The sequence below is a fragment of the Camelus dromedarius genome, chromosome 18, assembly GCF_036321535.1.
Source record: "Camelus dromedarius isolate mCamDro1 chromosome 18, mCamDro1.pat, whole genome shotgun sequence".
NCBI classification, from domain to species: Eukaryota; Metazoa; Chordata; class Mammalia; order Artiodactyla; family Camelidae; genus Camelus; species Camelus dromedarius.
The window spans coordinates 21,616,028-21,638,917 of NC_087453.1; the positions used below are offsets into that span (position 1 = coordinate 21,616,028).

The following is a 22,890-nucleotide window of genomic DNA, read 5'->3' on the forward strand; positions in this document are numbered from 1 at the left end:
ACACCCCTCAATGGAATTTTATGTCATTAAAAACATTTATTCAGGCCATGTGCCAACATGGAAAATACACACTATTAAGCGAAAAATCGGACATTAAATTGTATATATTGCATGATTAAGACTATGCAAAGACTTTTACCTCTAAAAAAGACTGAAATTTAAAAGTAATTGCATGTATCCAGTCTGAGGCTTCCCACCACCTTCAATGCAATGACCTTTGTCTGAGCCCTATTGTCTTTCTCACCTGCACCCTGTGACAGCCCCACGGTGGTCTCCCTGCTTCTACCCTCTGCCCTCCCATCTCTTCTCCAAGTGGCAGCCAGAGAGGTCCTTCAAAAATGTGACTCAGACCCTGACCCTCCTCTGTTCAGACCCTACAAGGCTTCCCACCTCTCTCCAAAAAAGGCAAGTCTTGACCTGATACTGCCCTCCAGGCTGAATGACGAGTCCCCTCATCTGCTCTCATCTGCTCTGTTTCTGCCTTGTTTCTCCCACTCCAGCCACACTGGCCTCTGCAATTCTTCATTCACTCCAGCTTCAGGGCCTTTGCACTTGCCCCTCTGTTTCCTCCGTGGGAATGTGCTGTCTCCAGATGTCTCTGAATGAGCGTGCCCCTCCTTCCTCCACAGCAGTCTGACCTGAGCTCCTCATCTAAACCCGCACTGCTCCCCCTCTGCACCCCACCGCCGTGTCCTTTATTCTTCTTTCTAGCACTTATTTAACACCACCCACAGTGCATTTGTTTATTATGTCTTCTACTTACTAGGATGCAAATTCCTTGAGAACAAAGACTTTACGTCTGATTTTCTGCTGAATCCCCAGTAACTAGCACAGAGCCTGGCACACTGTAGGGTCAACAAACACCTGTTGAATGAAAGAATGCTGAACTAAGTAACCACCCAAGAGAACTGGAAGCTTCATGTGAGCTTTCTGTTTCTTGGGTAAACTCCCCCTCCCCGAAACCACTGGGCAGCAGCAGACCCACGGCAGGAGCCCCGCGAAAAGTAAGGTGACTGACCATTTCTCCATCCGAGGCCTCCTGGGCACACAGCACATCTTGTGAACTGGAGGCAGCAGAGTGTGCTGGCTACCAGCACTGGCTTTCGGAGGTCAAATCCCGGCTCACCACCACCATCGGTGCAGTCTCAAGAAGGCTATGAGAATTTTCTGAGCGTTAACTCTGCCTTGCGCAAAAAGAAGATAGTAACAGTTCCTGCTTCCCAGGGCTGGGGTGGGGGCTAAGGCTGAGAATGCCCACAAAGCCCTTAGCAGGCACAGTGCCTGGCACAGAGGAGGTGTGTGACAAGTGACAGTCCAATTAATCAACAGCTGCATATGTGCCTTTGTCTCTTTCAAGTTTACATTGTGCTCTTATACATGCTTTATCTGATTGGGGCCGTTCAACAACCCCTCAGTTTTATCATCATTTTACTGGTGAGGAAACTGTGTCAAAGAGGAATAAAGCGCTCGCCTACAGAACACATGGAATCTGACTACAACCCCAGCGCCCTCGCCTCCAGAAGCACAGGCTAGTATGACAGCCAATGAGCTGCATCTGGACAACTCATCAGAGCCCGACTCTACCACATGTGCTCAGGGTGAGGCAGAAAGTCAATTCAGCAAATGACATCAGCCAGACAGCCACACTTCCCCAGCTGCTCGACTGAGGCAGGGGCTCCTGCGTCTCTGAATGAGGCTGGTGAACAGTTCTGAACAGGTAATGCCACCTTTGGTGTTCAGGTCCTTTTTGCCCTGCAGCCTCTGACCCAGTCTGCCCTGACCAAAAAAAACCATTTCTTCCCAAAGGTAACCCAAGGGAGACATTGCCGCCTGGAGCTCTGGGCATGGCTCTCATCAATCTCCTCCACCTTCCTAGGATCAAAGGCCGAGGGAGGTCAAATGCCAGGAAGAGATCAGCAGGTGTTAGACATGAATTTGAGAGCCGTAAGGCCAAAGAAAAAGAAAAAGAAAAAAAAAACAAAAAAATCACAGGCTCTCAGGAGTCATGGATTTTTACAACTATAGCATCTCAGAGACAAAGAAACTTAACGACTGTAACATCTTAAGTCTCATGGGGTTGGCTGAGATTACACTAGATGGGATGGGCAAAAAAAAAAACCCTCGGGACCCAGTGGCTCCCGGGTACTGGGCATCTTCCATCTGGTTAGAGGCTTAGCGAACACTCCCTTGTGAGAATATGGTCTGAGGGCTCCAGCTGCAGGAGGAAGGCTGGGAGAACAGGCCTTGGATACTAACTTAATGGCAAAGTTCTACGGCCAGGCCCCTTGGGACATGAGATCAGAAGAGGAGACAGCAGCCTTCAGAAGGATCTCACCAGGGCAGCAAGCTCTGGCCCTGGTGATGTGTTATGAGACCCTGATGATGCCAGGTTTGTGGCAGGTCACCAACTACCAAGAGACTCTGAGAGCAATACTGTGACCGTCTGGCTTGATGGCATGTGCTCCTTGCCAGCAACGTGCTGTGTGAGCAGCACTTAGCCATCTGAGGAGGACTGACAGCACAGTGATCCATAACTTCTATCCACATAGTGTCCACTGTAGTGGAGCAGAGGGTTTGTGCCCCAAACCCCGGAAATGGCCTAGGAAGGAGGGGTTGACAATGGCTCTGGCCAGGCAGTGGGGATAAGCCTGTGAGCCACTTTGGAGGTCACCTGGAAAAGTGGTCAATACACCCATCCCACCCCTGGCCTTATCCATATTCTCTTAAGGTCACTTTAGGTACCTACGTTAATGAACTTCATGGAGTTTTTAAAATAAGGGAGAGTTCTAGGGTAGTCATGATCTTGCAGCAAAACTATAAAAATCTCTTTCTCTCTCTATATAAAAAAATCTCTCTGAAGAGAGTTCAGCATCCCAGGCTGGACAGAGCAGGAGCAGACCAAAAGACAGAGCTTGAACTGCTTTGCTGGTGTGAGAAATTCCCAGGAGAAGCAGCAGGAAGCACGTGAGGAAGGGAGATGGTCCAGCTACTAGAAGCTTGGAAGTCCTGTGCCCTGGGAGATGGACTGTCTTCCTCCTCCAGGAAGTTCATGGTGCTTTTCTCTGTTCTCTGATCCTTGGGGATCAATCCTGGGATCACCTCTGGTTGCCAGGCTAGGCTGGATGGAACAGCTCAGAGAGGTGATGTGCTCTGGCCTGGATCAGAACTCATCCCGCAGCTGAGGGGGCTTGTCCATGCCAAAGAAAGAGGACAGCTTCCCCTGGAGGTCCCGTTCCCGTTTCACGAAGGCAGTGAAGGAGGAGACACAGTTGCCAATAAAGTGGTCAGCTTGGCCGAGGATGTACAGGTCTATCTGGGCCACCTCAGGCTTCAGACTCACCACCTTTACCTGCAGGAGGAAGGGCAGGACGTTTTAGTCAGGGTGTAGGTCAAAGTGGCCAGCTCAGCCAAGGCCTGCAGCCACCCTCCACCTTCTTCCCCTGTGCTGAAGTCACAGACATAAAATAAATAGTATAGAGGATTAAGAGGGAGGGTTGGGGCATTTGAGAGAAGTGCTGAAAGCAGCTGCCTCAGCCTCTCAGCTCCAAACACACCACTCATTCCCACTCTGCATTTGCTTGTTGGTTCCCTCTGCTGGGAACGGCTTTTCCCATCCTGACCATACTCTCAAGGCTCAGCTCAAGGTCAAACTTTTTCATGAAGCCCTGGTCTGAGGGCTTCTCCCCTCAAACCATGATCTGACCAAAGAGCACCCCACCCACCCAGTTCTGCTGCCTGGATGCCTCAGAGACTAAAGTCCTGTCCAATCTACCCCAAGATATTCCCCAAAGGTGAACCCTTCTCTTGACAGATGACAACTCCCTGGCCAACCACCATAATCTCTTACTTCTTCACTGGCCCCCTCGCTGCCACTCCTCCTGGTCTGCTCACCACAGAGCAGCCAAAGGAAACTTTTTTAGATTCCTCCAGCCCCCTAGCCCTCTCTCCACCCCAAGCTGAACATCCTTAACTGGTGCTCTACTGCTCTTCAGATAAAGATGACAAAAGTGGCCCACAAGGCCTGTTCAGCTGCCTCTCCACCTCCTCTCATACCTGCCCCCTCCCCCCATCATACCTTGAGCTCCAGCCACTACATGCCAGGCTCCCTCCCTCCTCAGGACCTTTGCACGCACTCTTCCCTGTCTTTGGGGTGCTTGTCTCTTTGCCAAGTTAACTTCTACTTAACCCTTACTTTGCAGCTCAACTCTCGCCTCCTTGGGGAAGCCCTCCCCGCCCCCCAGTCTAGTCAGGCTCCTCCACTCTATGTTCTCATAGAACCACATTCCTTTACCTTGCAGGACACAACTCAGTTTGTAGCTTTCACTCCTTAATGATTCTCTGATCAATGTCTGTCTCCTGTACCTGACGGGGGCTGGGGCTGTCAGTTTGCTTCTCACTGCTGGCTGGGATCTGCCTTAATATATACCTGTTGACTGGACAAGTGAGTGAATGAGTACACCAGCCCCATGTCTGGCCGTCTCTTGTGGCATATCTTACAGCTATCTGCAAGTCTCTTTTCCTGAGTGTAGACTGTGAGCCCTGGAGGGCAGCACCACACCTTATTTATCAGTATCCTGGCATCAGCACTGGGCTAGCTACATGGAGGAGCAAGGCTCACTTAGTTCAGGAGGAAAGGTGGGTTGAGGAGTTGAGAAGGGCAGGAACAGGAAACAGAAAACAGCAAGAGGCTCGAAGTGTAACAAATATATCAACTCTAAAAACTCACAAAAAAAAAACTCCCTGGGACTCTCCAAATGCTTCAACTTGGTACAGAGGCAGGGGGTGTGGGCAGAGCTGGGGCTGAAAGTGCTTTGCTGTCACACAGAGATTTCTGATGTAACAAAAATCATCACCTTGCTATTTGGATGGTAGCAGAGAAATAATACCAGTTTAATCATGGCCAAAATCCCCTGAACAATTCCACCCACACCCTGAAACTTAACCATTCTGTGTCATGCCCACTAAAATTAGCTCTGAGATCTCTTGGGTAAATTCTCTTTCTTCCTGGGACTTTGGTTTCCTTAGCTATAAACACAGGGGTTGGGTTAGGGGTGCTCCAAGGTCTCTCAGCTCTGATACTCTTCTATAAAGTAGGGGTGGGAGGAACAGAAGATACTGACTCTGCACTTCCTCTACAAGCCGGGGCTTCCGGCCTGTGTCTGGGGTAAGAGAGAGGGAGAGCCCCCCGACATAAAGCCAAGGGCACTCACAGCTAGAAGGCAGATGTCTGCTTTTTAAGGTCTGCACAAGCAATTAGGGCTTTCACTCATTCAAAAAAGTCTTACTGAACGCTTACTATTATTTCGGTCATTTTATTGATACATACTTTTTACCTACTCTTCACTCATACAGTACCAAGCACATTTTACTATTTACTCACATACTGAACACCTACTATTCACCACTTCCTTGAGCACTGACTAAGCACAGATCTTTCCCTTTATTCATCGACCAGCTACTTCTACCACCAATGCCAGATAACTTTACTGAGCTCTTATTCTGTACCAGACCTGTTTTAATTTCTTTATATCTGCTCTTCACAATCATCCTATGAGATAGGTACTACTCTCAGTTCTATTTTGTTGATGAAGAAATAGCACAGAGAAGCAAAGTAACTTGTGCAAGGGTACACAGTGAGTAGAGTCCAAACCTTGGGTTCCAGAGATCATGCCCTTAATTCCTCTGCTGCACAGGATCCCTACCAAGAGCCCATCCTTATTCACCAAACATTCACCGAGTGTCTACCACGTGTTAGGTGCTGTCCCAGACACCAGTGATGGCAAGGTGGGGCAGAGGAGGTCAAAGCATCAGGCTAGACGCTGAGGAACAGAACAGTGACTCTGCCTCGGATCCTGCCTTCAAGGAGTCACAACTCTGGGAAGAAATAAGACATGTTGCTACACTAGTCTCACAGCCTGGAAAGCGTCTCAAGAGGAGACATGATAAAATGCTGTGACAGCACCCAGTAGGGATCCAGGAGTGGACGGAAATCTGTGGAGCACCTGCGGAGGTGTGTGAGTTGGGGTTTATAGAACTGGTTTGGAACTGGATGTTCGAGTCAAAGCCTGCTGGTGGGAGGACACGGATGAAGCTCAAGAAGGGAGCGGGATGACTACCCTGGCGCTTTCTTTGATTCCCTTCCTTTCCCGCTGCTCTCCCACCGGCCAGCGCATACCTTCCCTTTGAAGAGCTGTTGGATCTCAGGCACATAACTCTCAGAATCTGTGGCGATGTAGACCGACCGGGCATCCAGTGCAGTCACCCAGAGCTTCAGGGCCCGCATGATTTCCTTCAGGTCGGGGAGGCACATGGTCATGGTGAGTGGGGCGGCGGTGTGGCGGCTGTAGCCCACACACTGCGGCGAGGCCATGAAGTGGGCACCGGCCGTCCCATCCTTCAGCATGGCGCACGCGTTCTTCTGTGGGGCAGGCGGGGGACAACGTTAGAGCCCGCAGCGGCCCGCAACCCCACGAGCAAGGGCCGGTAAGTGGACAGTGGCAGGCAATACAGAAGGAGCACAACTATTTTTTTTTAAAGCATTAAAGGAAGAGGGAGACCTATCAAAACAACTAACAGTGGTTATTTCTGGGTAGTGGGATACTGGAATTCTACAAATTTTTTTTCTTGGTCTTACTGCATTATCTGGGACTTCCAGTAGAATTCTGAACTGTGGTGGTGATAATGGGCAGCCTTATCTGATTTCTGACTTCAGTGGGAACACCTCTGATAGCTCCCGTGAAGTACATGTTTGCCGTGGGTTTGAGACAGATAGCCGCTATCAAGCTAGGGTGGGTCCCTTGTATTCCTGGTTGGTTAAGAGTTGTTTTTCTCTTTTTTAAATCATAAATGAGTGTTGACTTTTTATCAAATACTTTCTTGGCCTCCGTTGAGATGATTATATGATTTTTCTTCTTTGGGTGTTAATATAGTGAATTTCATTGCATTCCTGGGATAAATTTTACTTGTTTGTGTTGTATGTTAATATGCTACTTAATTTTACTTGGTAATATTTTACTTTGGATTTGGGCATCTATGTTCATTAGTAAGAATGGGCAGTATCCCAACTTATCTGAGTTGACCTTACCTGAGTTTGGTATTAGCATTATGCTAGCTTTATTAAAAAAAAAAATCTTACATCTTTTTATGTTCTAGAAAACTATAGATGTTAACTATCTATTCCTTGAAGATTTGACTGAAACCACTCATAAAATACTCTGGGCCAGGATCCCTTTTTTCATGGAAAGGGGACAGAAAGGAAGTCTAGTGGTAAATATGTGATTACTTCCTCAAGTGACTTTGAATGAATTTTGACCTAATTTCTATATTTTTCAAGTCTTCAACAATGAGCATTTCTAAGACATATACATACATACATCTTCCTATGTAAATTAATAAGATTGTCTACATTACTCCTGTTATTTTCACATGGAGGATAATCTGATGAGGTCTCTGCACATTTAAGCAGCTGCCAAATTTGGAGGATGACATCTTCCTTTCTTGGGTGCCCCACCCATCCTCCAGAGCTTGTTTTTTTAAGGAGTCCTGGCTAAACACTGGGCTGTGGGTCTCTCTCTCTGGCTTGCTGCCTGACCCAGAGTCTAGCTTGATACCTCGGTTTATCCATCTGTAAAATGAGGATAAAAATGGCAACTGTTAAAATGAGAGCTGGCAAACAAGCACTCTGGAGCCATATTTCTGACATGTATCTGTGGTGGGATCGTGGGGCAGAGTCCCATGAACTTGGACGAGTGAGATCTCTGGCTAGCACTTGGTGCAGTGGGTTCAGTGTTCAACCCCCAGGCCTGGGCCCTGCTCAGGGATGTGTCCAACCCAGCCATGAGAGGAAAAGGGAAGTTACCCAGTCGGAGCCAATGCGCAGGTGAATGCCCACATAGGGCCTGATGAGGTGGGCATGGATCTGGGCCTCCCCTGTCCTCACCATCTCGTCTGACCAAACCATGTACTTCTGGAGCGGCCTATGCTCCTCCAGGACGGGGAACTGGGCTGGGGCCCCTGGCAGGGCAAGCACTGGATGTTCCTTTGGAGAAAATCTAGGCATGAGACAGAACGAGAAGTCAGACAGACAGCCTGGCCACCACCCCCACGGGAAAAAAGGATGGCGTAACACCACACCCGAGACCCTGTGGAGGGGCCCCTGTAACATGCAAGAAGCACTAGAGGTTGTGAAACCCCAACGAGCTGATAAGAAACCCCAGTGGCGGCAGCAGGCACAATGTGCAATAATGTCCCGCCACACGGAATTTACAACCCTCTTTGCTTGTTTAACAATTAAAAATTTACAGTAGAGCATTCCAACCTTTTGTATGTCATGCTGGCTTCCAATCCGCGGTGCGATAATTCACTCCAGGGTGGGGTGTCTAGACTGAGTCTTTGCCCTTTTACCTACGCGGTGGGATTGGGAAGTGCAGCTGCTTACAGCCGGCAACGGACAGGTCACATTCACAGGGAGTGTGTACACTCGGTGAGATCATTCACTCAACATTTAACACATATCTACCGATTGCCTACTATGTACTGGGGCCCAGGGGAGAACGAGACAGGCACTGTCCCTGCTCTCGTAGAGGAAAAGCACCAGACATCTGTAGATGCCCCTGTCATACCCTGCTGAAGGCTCTCCCTTTCCGTGTACACTATGCACCGTGTAACTATTTCACCTCTGTCTTTTCTGCTTGACTCAGGTTTCTAAAGACAGTATCTCAATGTGCCTAGAACAGTGTCTGGCACATGTACAAGCTCAGCAAAGATTTGTTGACTGAATGAGTGAGAAGCAAACCTGTGTTCTTTCGTTAGCGAAGCCAGCTAACAATATATGCCAGCAACATGAAACGCCCCACCGTTCCATAAACTCTTAAGGCACTTTCAAACTCCAAATCTCTGCAGTCTTGTCCCCTCTACCTGGTATGGCTTCCCTCTGCCAGCCAGAATCCTTTTTCTAAAATTATGAAATAGGCACAGCCACTCTGGAAAACAGTCTGGCAGTTTCTTGCAAAACTAGACATGCAATTAACATGTGACCCAGCAACTGTCCTTTTGGGCATTTATCCCAGAGAAATGGAAACCTACATTCACACATTACCAGTTCACGAATGTTCACAGCAGCTTTATTCGTAACAGTCAGAAACTGGGAATAACTCAGATGTTGTTCAACAAGTGACTGGTTAAACAAACCATAGTACACCCAAACCATGGAACATTATTGCAATAAAAAGGAACCAGCTATTGATACAGGGAACAACTCGGATGAATCTCAAGGGAATTACGCCGAGGGAAAAAAGCCAATCTCAAAAGGTCATGTACCGTATGATTCCATTTATATATTCATGAAATGACAAAGTAGAGAAAACAGAGATGGAGATGGGATTAGTGGTTGCCAGGGGCTAGGGGGTGTGTATGTATGTTGTGTGTGTTTAGGGAGGTGGGTGTGGTTATAAACTGGCCACAAAAGGATCCTTGTGATGTTAGAACTGTTTGATATCTTGACTGTGGTGGTAGATACAGGAACATATCCACATGATAAAATTGAATAGAACTAAATACACACACACATAGAAGTGAGTACAAGTAAAACTGGGGAAGTCTGAATGAGATGGGTGGATTGTACCAATGTCAACATCCTGGTTGTGATACTGTGCTATAGTTTTAAAAAATGTTACCATTGGGGGAAACTGGGTAAAGGGTACATGGGATCTCTCTGTATTATTTCTTATAAGTGCATGTGACTCTACAATTACCTCAATCAAAATGTCAATGAAAAATTATCAGATATTTCAAAGCATACAGGAAAATACAGAAAACGATTTAGCAATCCACATACCTGTGACCCAAATTAGCAAATATTAACATTTTGCTTTGTTTCAGATTAAAAAGAAATACATACCTAAATAAAAGCTCTATCCTATGATCTCTTTCCCTTTTCTTCCTCTCTCCAGAATATACTATGGTTTTAGGTATGATTACACTTTTACTATATATGAAAAGGTATTACTCTGTGTGCTCTTTACACAGTCAAATGGTAAAAGCTCGGACTGCAGAGCCAGATGACCTTGTTCTAATGCTGACTATGCCCCTTACTAACTTTGGCAGGTGACTTAACCATTCTGTGCCTCAGTTTCCTTATCTGTAAAATAGAGCTGATAATGGTCCTCATAGGGCTGTTTAAAAGATCAAATGGATTAATACAAGCAAAGCATTTAGAACAGTGCTTGGCACACAGGAAGCTCTCAGAAAACTCTGACTCTCACTATCACCATCATCCTGATCATCACCATCATATTGCATGGAGTCTGTTTCAATTTTTTAAAAATTCAACTTTATGTTTTAGAGACTTGGCCAGGTTGATGGTGTGGATCATGTGATTGTGTTAGCATCTCTTGAAGTTTTCCATTTGTACAAATAAACTGTAGTTTACCTATTGAGTCCCCTCCTGCTGGTCAGTGAGGCTGCTTCAATCTTTCAACCAAACAACAGTGCTGCAATGTACATCCGCTCTTTCTTCGCATTCAGCCAAACACCTCACTCTGCAGACAACTCCTCCCAAACCTCCAAGACCAGTCACCACTCCCAAGCCTCAGCTCCCAGGCAGGGCTCACTGTCCCATTTCTCCTCCGCTGCCTGCTGCACACAGACGTGCTCAATAATGATCTGCCCTGTCCACTGTCTGCTCAGCAGGCCCTGAGCAGTCCTACTCAGATTCCCACACACACTGGTCCAAGGCCTGTGCCGAGGAAGCAACACACATGGGTTTGCTGACAGCCTGGCTCTATGTAACACTCGTCTTGTCAGACTTTAATTTTATATGTATATAAAATGTGAACCATGTACTGAGCCTTATTATGTGACAGGCAATGTTTCAATTACTTTGTGTATATTAACTCATTTGATTCTCTTCAGAGCCCTGTGAGGTAAGTACTTTTGCTATTCTCACTTTACAAATGAGGAAACTGAGACACACAAAAGTTAAGTAGCATGCCTGTGGTCACACAGCAAGGAACTGGTAGAGGTGGGATTTGAATGCAGGAAGTCTACTCCAGAACCTACGTTCTTAACTATTACATCTCACTCCCAGCTCCCCCACCCAGCCAACAAACACCTCAAAAGCTGAGTCTGTGGTTATTCTTCAGATTCCCAGCCCCCATCACAGGCCTCAACATGCAGTACGTACAATAAATATGTTTAGAATGAACGAATGAGGAATTCAAGGATCTCACCAGATCTGGTTGTCAGAGGTTAGAGGAAGAAAAAGTGAATAGTAATTGAGCACCTTCTATGGGCCAGACCCTGAGCTAAGCGCCTTTCAGAGGCCACCTCAAAAGATTTCAAATGGAAAGCAAGTTTGTGATCTCCCAGGGGACTGGAACATTAGGATAAAATCATTTTATGTGCCCTCCTTGACCTCCTGGAAAGAACTTGCCGCTGACCCTTGGTGAATTCCAGATCTGGAATATCCATCCCCTCTACGTGGATCTGGACCAGCACATAGCTGTCCCAGTGTGACATTAGCTCTGACCTGACAAGCAGCAAGAGGTCAGGATGGATGTGCTCATTTGCTCCCAATGAGGGAGGAGAGTGTTGTTTGGAGAGAAAGTGGGGAATAAGGGTCTTGTTTGGAAAGAAAGCTTGACCAGCTCCATCTGTTCACATCCCTGACTGTTCACCCTAGGCCAGGCCCTTAGCCTGGTCACTGTCCAACTGAAGGCATGCTCTCCTGCTGCTGCATGCAGTGAACCTCTGGGGTTCTTCACCACTGCACCTACTCTACTGAGCCCCACTACCAAGCTGGTGTTTTTATATGCACAGCATCTACCTGTGTGCCCAGTATATATCAGTGGATAGACACTATGCTGAGTGCAGAGGATGCAGCAACACAAACATGGCAGAATCTTGCTTTCAACGTCCCTGCCACGAAGAACTTCCTTCCCCTCTAGCTCTTTGCATGGCTGGCTCCTTCTCATCCTTCAGGTCTCAGCCCTGCCAATTACATGTCACCCGTTCATGTCCTCTTGGGGAGGCTGCAGCCTGGGAAGACAATAAGCCATGTGTTCAAATACCTATTACCTTCATGCCAAGAGAATGGTTCAGCACGATGGTCCACAGCCTTTCAACAGTAAATGTGTAATAAAGGTCTGCTGACTTAAACCTCAATCAGGGCAAAGCTAGAAGGATCCTCAGAAATCACTTAGTAGGGAAGAAATACTTCTTATCCTCTTCTCCTAGAACTGAATTTTCAGCTGGATATACAGCAGCCCAAAATAAAGACATTTTGCAGTACTTCTCACAGCTAGGTATGGCCACATGCCTAAGTACTAGCCAATGAGCTGTAAGCAAGCTATAAAGAAGGCTTCTTAAAAAGGTGAGGATATGTGTGCTTTTCTTCTGACCCTTTTTATCCCTTCAGCTGCCTGGGGCAAGGATGTAATGGCTAAAGCTTCATCAGTCATCTTGGCCCATGAGGTGACACTGAGGATAAAAGCCAGTACTGGGATGGATGAGCAGAGATGGGAGCCTGATTTCTAATGACACAATGGAACTGACATTCAGTTCTGGGTTGCATACCCCAGTCCTTTTTTACTTAAGAAAACAATAAACTTCTTTTTTATTAATTGCTCTTATTTGGGGTTTTCTGTTACATGTAGCCTAAACTAAACTTGATACACCTAGACCTGTGGCCATGAAAATTTTTAACTGATATACAAGAGGGTTACTGGTTGAAGGCAGTGGGGAGGGATGAATCCCTCCACCTTGGCCCCCAATGCCACCCCCATGGCACTATAAGAGCTTCTCCAGAATCTAAAACTCATTGTGGGGGTGGTTATAGCTCAGTGGTAGAATGCATGCTTAGTATGCACAAGGTCCCAGGTTCAATCCTAATTGAAAAAAAAAAGAACTCTAAAACTCAAAGAACAGTTTGAGAACAACCGATCTTGCTCAGCCCTTGCATTTTATAGATGGAATACTGCGGCGAGAAAAGGGAAGCAATCTGCAGAGTCACACAGGGAGCCAGGGAAGAGCTTAACCCCTTCTAATGCCATTCTCCCTACACTCATGCCCCTGCTCCCAAAAGACAATTTCCTACAGCAAGCAAGTATCCACTATTTTAGAAAACGTCTAAAATATATACACTTTCAAACCCATCTCTGCAAAGCATTCAGTCCTCTTATCAGATCACTTCACCAGGGCCCACAAAGCTGTGCATGGTCTGACCCCTGCCCACTTCTCCAATCTCCTGTCCCATGTAGCAGATTAATTCGAGTCTCTTTCCACTGAGTGGGCTGTATGTTCCCTCCCAATAACATTTTGCAGAAGTGATATTGTCCCAGTTGCCAGGCCCAGGCTTTAGGGAGCCGGCAGCTTCCACCTTCTGTCTCTTGGAACACTCACTCCCTGGCTACACCCTCTCAGAACCTGGCTGCCATGCTGGCAGAAGTCCAAGCCACATAGAGAGGTCAAGAGTACACTTGCCAGCCAGCTACCCAAGCTGAGCTTCCAGATGACAGCCAGCACCACCTGCCAGCCATGAGGGGTCCCTCTTGGACATGCAGCCCAGTCGAGCCTTCAGATGACTCTAGTCCCAACCGACTGCTGACTGCCGCCACGTGAAACCACAAGCGAGAAGTGCCCAGCTAACCCAAGTATCCATCCACAGATGAAGGGATAAACAAAATATGGTCTATACATACAATGGACTATTTACCAGCCTTAAAAGGTCTAAAATTTTGATGCATGCTACAACACTGAAGATATTATGCTAAGTGAAATAAGCCAGACACAAAAAGACAAATATTGTATGATTACCCCTATACAAAGAACCTAGAATAAGCAAATTCAGAGACAGAAAAGTAGAATAGAGGCTGGGGAAGGGGAATTGTGAGTCATTGTTTAATGAGTGGCACAGAGTTTCTCTTTGGGGTGATGAAAAATTTCTGGAGAGGGACAGTGGTGACGGTTATGCAACATTGTAAATATACTGACTGCCGCTGAACTGTACACTTAAAAAGTGGTTAAAATAAATAAATAATTCACACACACTCCATTGGCATGAATACACACATACCAGTAATCATTTTTTTAATCTCATATTTTTACATGTTTAGAACTGATCCTGCCAGCAATATCTACTAACCTAATAAATATTAATTACTCTTCAGAAGATAGTTAATTACTCAATTACAAACTATATATAACATTTCAGTTTAAGTTATGTACAAGTATGTATGTATATGTATAAAAATATATACACATTTTAAAGGGTGGGAGTATATACATCAAAGCTTTAACAGTTTTTTGGCAGGTTGGTGAGATTATAAGTAAATTTTTTTTGCTTCTTTATTAAAAAATTAAAAAAAACACCAAATGGGGTAGGATCCTAAAGAGTATTCATTCTAAGAAATCAGATGTTTAATATGGATCAAAGAAAAAAGAAAATGGAAAAACAAAAAAAAGAAAGACCTGCCCTGCTAAGCCCAGTCAACCTACAGAATGCTGAGAGATAATACTAAATTATTGTTGAGCCACTGAGTCTTAGAAGTCCTAACTAGAGCCTGATGATGCTGGCACCATGATCTTGGATGTTCCAGCCTCCAGAACTGTGAGAAGTAGATGTCTGCTATATTCCCAGTCTGTGTTATTTTGTTACAGCAGCCTGAGCCAACAAAGACCAGGTCTCTGTCCACCACTCACACATCATTAGTTTATGTCCTTCACAGCACTATGTCTCCTGGAACTATCATATGTAAAAGTTTATTCATCATTTCCCCTGTTAGACTCAGCTCCATCAGGGCAGGGGCCTTATCTGCTTTATTCTTGCCTGTATCCCCAGCATCCACACCAGTCCTAAACACTCAGGAGGTGCTTCTTAAATATGCATGGAAGGAAGGAAGGAACGAGTGAAAGGATGCAGCTGCCCAGGTGGCCCTAATTCTCTCAAACTACCTCCAGGGACCTCATCTTCCCTACTAGTCTTCCTTTCCCAAAAGTGCAGCTGCAAGGCACAAACTTTCCCAAGCCCTCACACAATTCGAATGGAAATTGATCATAATACTCACTTCGTGAAATTTCTCAAAAGCTTAAATAAAGCATGTGAATAATAATAACAGGTACCACTGGTTTGCCTCCAACTATGTGCCATCTGTTTTCTACACTAGAAGGCAGATGCCACAGTGCTCCTTCCATCAAACCAAGGAGGAAACTCAGGCCAGACAGCTGAAGTGGCTCACTCAGGGCCATCTGAGGTAGAGGCAGGGCTGGGTGCGAGCTCAGGGCTGTCTCATCCTGAGCCTATGCTCGTTCCTCTGCATCAGTCTATTTTTGGCTTACTAAACGCCAAGTTCATAAGCTCCCAACCCAAGTCTGACTTCTAAGCCCATGCTCTTTCTTGCCACAATAGCATCAAGAGCAAGTGTTCTATGTTAGTGTCATCATCATAACTAGACTGTAGCTAGCTGAAGGCTGAGACTAGGTCTTCCTCACTTCTATATATTACCTCTGGCCTTTGAGCACTATGTCTCATACGTGACAGACACTATAAATATTTCACAGCCTGTGCCTATGCCCTGCTAACCTACTTTTTTTTTTTTTTAATAAAATAGGGCTTATTGGAGCACCATTAATAAAGCACATCCAATTATTATCAGGATGACATCATTCCTCAGCCTGCACCTGAAGCTGTTCTTCTCTAGAAGCTGCTTCCAATTTTCACCTTGTGAAGGGGAAGGTAACAGGGGAGTGATTCTCACGCCTAGAGGAGGAAATAGACTCCTGTGACTGCACAATATTCTTTTTATGACATCCTTTATCGGCTGATAAACTCTTGCTCAACCTCGTGGCAGGTCAACGTCCCACCATGTCAGGCGTTGAGATGGGAACAGATCACACACGATCCCAAGTTCAAAAGACAGAACAGCCACACCTCTGGTCTCACACATCAGGGTGTGGTAGAGGGGGAGAGGGCCAGGGAGTTGCTGAATGCCCATGGGCCCCACAACCCTCACTTAAACCCAACAACGCTGCCCCCTCCAAGTACCTCTGGATCCACTGGTCTTTGTAGGAGGCGCTGAAGGAAATGCCTGCAAAAAGCTCAGACTTGTTGAAACTCACATGAAACTGATCCCAAAACGGGCCAAAGGGGTTTCCTTCCTGTAGAAAGAGAGAAGTCAAAGGCTTACTGAGGGGGAGGGAAAGCCAGTGGGGGATGGGGCCAAGGAATTGTGTTGGGGGAACCCTGGAAGATTTGACTCAGGCTAAAATACTCTCATATGGTGGCCCAGTAGGAATGTCACTTCATGTAATTCCTGGGCTGGGGGCTAAGGAAGGCTGCTCAGCTTCGTCTGGTTTCCATCAGGAAGTGTTCACCAGTGTCTAAAGGAATCTTTCCTGCTCACATGCCATATCACACTGACTCTGCAGCACTGGTGGAGGTCTGAGGAGGATTTGGGTCCATGCACTAAGTGAGAGCTTCAAGAGACTTTCAAGACCAGCTAATCTAATGCCTTTATTTTCAAGATGGAAATCAGGGCCCAAAGAAGGTAAGACATTTGCCCAAGCTCACACAGCAAGTGAGGGCAATGTTGGGGCTGTAAGCGAGATCTTTCTCAAATTTCATGGCCACTCCAACCACTCTCCCAGACTTTTGCACAAGCACTGATATATTAGGGATTATCTTAGTCCGAAAGTACCAGAAACTTACAAACTTCTACTGACTAAATATAATAGCTTCTCATTTATCTGCTGAGAAGCAAGAAAGTATACAAGTTAGGAGGGTGGACAATGGAGTCATATTACCACAACTTTTTTGCTATATGATTTGGGGGCAAAACATTGAACCTCTCTTTGTTGCACTCAGTGTCCTCTCTATAAAATGGGGATATTAACAGTACTTTCCTCACAGAGCAGTTTAAGGATTAAGTGGGTAAATATGTGGAAAGTTCTTAACATGGTACCTGGCACGTAGTAAGTGCTACGTGAGTATTAGTTATTATTACTGATGTGGAACTTTATAGTTTACAAGCATTCTTACACCAGACCCTCATGATACTTTATGAGCGAGACAGAGCAGGGACTGGGATCTTTATTTTGTAGGTAGAAATAAAGGTGCAGAGGAAGCAACGTCCTCTGGCCAAAGTGACACCACTGACAAATGCCAGAAATGGGATTTAAGTCCCCATCTTTCTATTCTCAGGCCTTCTGGGGCCTTCCCCCATATCCTGCCATGACACAGTGTCTCAGAGGCCTAGAGGGCCTGGAACGGGCAGAAAGGGCCCCCCCAACCCACAAGACCCACCTTCATGGGGCATGTCTTCTTATCTAGGCTTCGTTGGGCTGCCACCTCAAAGCAGTATGCCACCCGCCTCTCAGGGGGCCAGTGGGTGGGTGCTAGCTTCTCCATGAAGTCCTCCAGGCTGATGACCCGATGGTAGGCCTGGAGGGGCTCCAGCTTGAAGTACTTCTGGTAGGACACATGGAGCTACAGGAAAAGAGGGAAAAGGAGAGGTGGCTGTTTCAAACACACTGATTAAAACCATACACTCTAAGACCCAGGCAGCTTGGACTACATGCCAATGAAAAACTTTTGGCAAAAGACACCAAGTCAGGACAGAAGCTGGGAGAAGACATCTGTAAACTAAAGAACATATAGAAATATCCCTCCTGTTCAAAAATGCCTGCTGATCTATAAGAAAAAAGACAAATGATGCAAGAGAAAATATGGGCAAAGGAGAGGAGTGAACAACTCACAGCAAAGAAAACCCAAAGAGCACTCAAAAGATGTGCAGGCTCACCGGTAATTAGGAAGAAGCACATTACAATGACAAGACACCACTTCTTATGCATAAGACCAGCAAGAATTTAAAAGCTTAACTCTAATTGTTGAAAAGGATGTGGGAAAATGGGCATTTTCCCAACATTAGTAGAAGTATACATTTTTGGAACAACTAATTTAGAATGTAATCCCTTACAACATCTGGTAGAATTTTAAATGCTCCTTCTACCTCTAGGCATTTGCTCTTGAGAAGTCCTTGTGCTTCATACGAGGAGATAGATACAAGGATGCCCAGTGCCACAGTGGGCGCAGTACAGGAAAGAACTTGGAAGGAGTCACATCAAAGACACTAAATCCATGATGGTGGATTCCCTCTGTGGGTGGGCAGAGGGACTAGGATTAGCCTGGAGCCAAGAGTGAGTTTATCTTTTAACGACTATCTGTAACCTTCAACTTCTTTTATTAACAAGAAAAGATGAAGCAAAGCTGAGAAAATGTTAAATGATTATCATTGCTAATGGTGGATACACGGATGGTAATTGTATTAATCTCTGTATTTTTCTAGACTTAAGAAAATTTCTTAGAACACCATGAAATAAAATTTAAACTTTATCCTGTAGGTCAGAGTTCCCAAGCATGTTCCACTAGTTCAGGTGGGTAAAGGGTTCTGCAATAAAAAGGCTCCAGAAATAAACAGGTCTGGGAAATGCTATGCTAAGCAGCTTTTTTTTTACTACAGGATTTCTCAGGGCCTTTAATATGTTAATGGTATTTTGAATCTCCAAATTTGGGGGGATGAGGAATTGAGAATATAATTTCCCAAACTTAACCACCGCACCCCTCCTGCATGAGCCATTGGTGAGAACCTTAAACTATTAGCAACGAGGTCTTGCTGAAGGATTTTAAGCAGAAATAACATGAGACTTGCTTTTTCAAAAGATCACTCTGGTGGCAGAAGAGAGAATGTACTGATGGTAAGATAAGAAGAGGGAGAGGAATTAGGAGACTACTGCAATGGTCCTTTGATGCGTTCAGGTATTTGTTCAACATGTATTTTTAAGAATCTCCCATAAGTCTGAAAGATGAGAAAGCATGGACAGATTAGAAAATGTAAAAGAAGGTGAAACAGAGAGTAAAGGGAGGCATTCTAGGTTCTGGCTTGGTATCCAGGTGAATGCAGGTGACATAAACCAAGGCTGGAAATACAGGAAGTAACATAGGTTTGAGGGGAAAGATTCCAACTTCAGTTCTGGCTTTGTGAACTTGAGATATCTGTGGAACAACCAAGTAGACTTCAAGGGCCTAGGAGTTAGAAACACTAGGCCTGTGGTCAGAGGAGAGCCCGAGCCATACGGGAATTTGGGCGCTATGTGGAGAATAATGAAAGCCACAGACTCAACAAAGATTTATAGCAAAGCAAATAATGGTAGTAAAAACAACTAATATTATTACCGAGTGCTGAGTTAGTGCCTGGTGCTATACTCATCGTGTTTCATGGACTTGACCATCTAATTGTAAGAGGCAGGAATATAACCATCTCCAGTTTACTTATGAAGAAATCTGGGTGGACAGAATCTAGATAACTCACCTGAGGTCACACAGCTAATAAGCAAACAGAAAGAGGAGACACACCAACGTTTAAACAGTGGGTGGAGAGAGAGGAGCCCCTGATACAGCACAGAGAGGAAAATGCTGAGAGGTCAGGCTGAAGCAGGGACAGGCTGTGTCTTGGAAGCCAGGGGAGGGGGGAAGTTCAGGAAGGAGACAGGCCCATGGGGTCAGATGCCACTGAGAGGTCAGCTGAGATAAAGACTGAGAAATGACCCCTGGATTTGGCAATTCTGAGATACCTGGTGACCTCTGTGAGAACAGTCCCCATGGGGAAGGGGAGCCCAATTGGAGTGGGTTGAGTAACCTGCAGAAAGCAAGAAGTGGAGACTCTGCACAGACTCCAAGTTGAGAAGGCAAGACAACGAAGGCAAGCCAGCCAGAGGGAGAGGAAGAGGCCATGTCTAAACTTCAACTGTGAGTGTAAAAATATCAGAACATCAACCTGGTTCCTGGTTACTGAGGACTTTCTATGTCCTAAGCATCATACACTCACGGGCTCAGTTGATCCTAAGAGGGAGGCATACAACGTTCAGGGCATGCCACAGTCACTAACTCACTAAGGGAGGTGGCAACAAGTATTGCCAGACTATTTCAAAGACGAGGAAACTGAGGCACAAAGAGGTCAAGCAGCCTGCCCAGGCTATAGGGTTAGTAAGTAGCCAGGCCAGGCTATGATCTCAGGTACTCTGGTTTTTAACTTCTGTTAAAAACCTCTCTAAATACAAGCATACATAGAAAAAAAAAATAAAACCTATGCAGAGAAAAGGCTGTAAGAATGAAGTAGTGTTCTGTACATACTAAATATAATTTTTTTAAAGTTTATTAAAAAAACTTTCAAAGTCAATTCATTAAATGTTAATTCAGTTTCTACTACTAGACCCCTGGAGTTACAGTGGGAACAGAGACTGGCACAGGACCCATGGAAGACACAAAGAATACACGAGAAACTAGAGGGTGCTGAGCATCACCATACTAAAGGGGCCCCCGATGAGGTGAGAGGCAGTGCTGGTGCCAGACTGCTTGGGTTTGTGCCTTAGACATGTTATTAACTAACTTGTGCCTCAGTTTCTCCTTCAAAACTACTAATAGCACCCATCACTTTTGACCAATGGGTGGGACCAACCAGGCCTGGAAATGGAGCCTTGAGGTTGAGGTCACAGGCTCTGGAGTCAGGCAGACATGGGCCTGAATTCCAGCCTACTACCCACAAGCTGTGTGAGCTTGGGTAAGTTACCTAACCTCTCTAAACCCATTTCCTCACAGGTATACAATGAGAGGGAAAAGAGCTAATCCTCATGCAGTGCTCAGAAATAGGGCCTGGCCGACAGCAGATGCTGAGTAAACCTTAGCCAGTTAGCCAGGGAAGACAGTTCTGGGTGGGGGACAAGGCAAACTCAGAAGCATGGGAGATAAAGCCTACAGAAGGACTTGGGGTCAAGCAGAGGTGAGCAGGACTGGGGAAAGGTGGACAGGGACCAAAAGCGATGGTACTCACATTGGTGAAGGGAGGCTTGTGATGCTGGTACTCAATCCAAGGAGGTACAGCCAGGGTGCGGTTCAACAGCTTTGCAAATGCCAGGGAGCCCAAGAAATGATCAGCCTGGTTTCCAAAGCGCCCTGGATGGTATATTGCAGGTGAAGTGAGGCCTGGGGCATCTGAGGCTTGGGGCATGCAAGGCTCAGAAAGGATGTGGAGCCAGGGGTGGGGAGGGCCAGGACACCCAGGAGAGCCAGGGGAGCTGGCAGCATGGGATCAAGTCTGGACTCCTGGGTCTGAATATCAAGGCCCTTCAGGCCATGCCCCTTCTGCCTCAGCCACTTGAGGTTCCTTGCTGTTTCCTAAACATGCTCTATACTTCCCACCTCCACCCCATGCCTTTGTTCTTGCTGTTCCATTAGCGAAGAGTGCCCTTCAACCTCTATTTCCTCTCACCTGCACATGAAGGGGGAACTCTGATGCCTCACTCACCGGGATCCTTTCACTACCCCTTCGCCATATTCAGTCTCCCTCCTCTGCCTCCCATCTTGGATTTGAGTTACTTGTGGTTCTTCCCTCTTCCTAGAATATCCTTTCCCACTTCCTGGCCTTTGTACCGGTTGTTTCCTCAGCCTGTGAATGCCTCAAGTGCAAGGACCCTCTCTGATTCTTTTTATTATCCCCAGCATGGCATCTGTTCACTCATTCCACAAATACTGTGGAGAGGCCACAATGTGTCAGGTTCTCTGCTAGGTACTGGGATATAGGAGTGAGCAAGGAGGACAAGGTCTCTGTCTTCAAGGCATTCGCAGTCCAGCCAGGGAGACATTAAACATACAAATAAATAGTGATAAATTTTGATAAGTTCCAGAGAGAAATGGAAAAAGTTTAGTGATGCAGAACAATGAGGAGGAGATTATTTGGGCTGAGGTCAGGGAAGTCCTTTCTCGTGATATTTAAGCTGTGGGCTGAGGATGGGAAGGCACTGGTCCAGCAGAAGGGAAGAGGAGGGTGTCCGAGGCAGAGGGAATAGCACAGGCTGCAGAACAGGATAACTGCCTGCAGCTGGAGGGGCTGGGGAGAAGGGAGTGGTGAGACAATGGGCAGAGGGCCAAACCATCATGCTCAGCAGCCTGGAAGAGTTTAAGAAGGAATGACTTTAACAATGATATTCCATCTAAATTTCACCCCTCAACTAGCTTTTAGATTCTCCCTTATCCTGCTCTATTTTTCCCCCATAGCACTCATCCTCTTCTAAGATACTATGAAATTACTTATTTTTATGTTTAGCTTTTATTGTCTGTCTCTCCCAACTAAAATGAAAGCTCTACAAGTGCGTGTAGCGTTGTGTCTTATCCTGCATCCTCACAGTAGAAAACAGGGCTGGGCATAGAGTAGGTGCCCTATAAATAATTGTTGAATGAATTAAAGAATTGCCCAGAGCTAGCGATGGGTCAGTGACATAAAGTCCTGCCTGACCCACTAACACCATTTACCGGAGTTAGGGCTGGCTTAGAACTTGCGCAAGACACATAACCTCTCCCGGCCTCAGTTTTCTCATCTGCCAAATGGAAAGTTGGACACAGAGGCCCTTCAGTGTCTTTGCAACTGGGGTAGAGAGGCAAGGGGCAGGCCTTGTCCCGCGCTGGGGTCCTTTTCTGGACCTGTCAAGGCGTCTCTAGTGCCTCAGAGGAGTGGCTTCGTCTCTCCGGGCCTCAGTTTCCCCATTTAAGCAGAGGGCTCGGGAGGCCTTACCCATGCATGGGCAGTAGAGCAGGTAACCGGCCGGGTCCCAGGAGCCCGCCGACAGCCCCGGAAGCTGCAGAAGCAGCAGCAGGAGAGACACACGCGGCAGCAAGGGCGACGATGCCCACTCGGCAGCGCCCATATCGGTTCCGGAGCGCGCGCGCGCGCCGCAGCGCGGAGGCGGAGAGTGGACTGGAGTGAGCGTCCGCCCCGCTCCCGGCGGTCCCCGCGCGCCGCCCGCGCGCCGCCCCGGCCGCTCTAGCCGACAGGCGGGCGGGACCAT

The 22,890-nt window shown here is 46.5% G+C and overlaps 1 protein-coding gene across 2 annotated transcripts; it reads right to left on the reverse strand.

Moving 5' to 3' along the window:
* Positions 1-11: 11 nt before the first annotated feature.
* POFUT1 (protein O-fucosyltransferase 1) lies at positions 12-22,828 on the reverse strand. Of its 2 annotated transcripts, XR_004130946.2 has the most exons (8): positions 22,617-22,828; positions 20,880-21,001; positions 17,297-17,479; positions 16,040-16,152; positions 7,859-8,051; positions 6,176-6,418; positions 1,019-3,349; positions 12-864 (listed from the first exon to the last, which is right to left on the reverse strand). XR_004130946.2 is itself a non-coding variant. In XM_010993903.3 (7 exons), exons 1-7 carry the CDS (start codon positions 22,747-22,749, stop codon positions 3,161-3,163), a joined length of 1,176 nt encoding a protein of 391 aa, XP_010992205.1. In that variant the 5' UTR covers positions 22,750-22,828; the 3' UTR covers positions 12-3,160. The 2 variants fall into 2 exon arrangements, 1 of the variants encoding a protein (XP_010992205.1); XM_010993903.3 differs by having other exon boundaries at positions 12-3,349.
* Positions 22,829-22,890: the final 62 nt, after the last annotated feature.

What these genes read in the sequence shown, in the direction of transcription:
- POFUT1 (XM_010993903.3), bottom strand. Translation starts at nt 22,749, where the DNA reads ATGGGCGCTGCCGAGTGGGCATCGTCGCCCTTGCTGCCGCGTGTGTCT. An exon ending in GCTCTACTGCCCATGCATGG is followed by an intron (nt 21,002 to 22,616) that starts GTAAGGCCTCCC and finishes TATACCATCCAG; the next exon opens with GGCGCTTTGGAAACCAGGCT. An exon ending in ACAAGCCTCCCTTCACCAAT is followed by an intron (nt 17,480 to 20,879) that starts GTGAGTACCATC and finishes CTTTTCCTGTAG; the next exon opens with CTCCATGTGTCCTACCAGAA.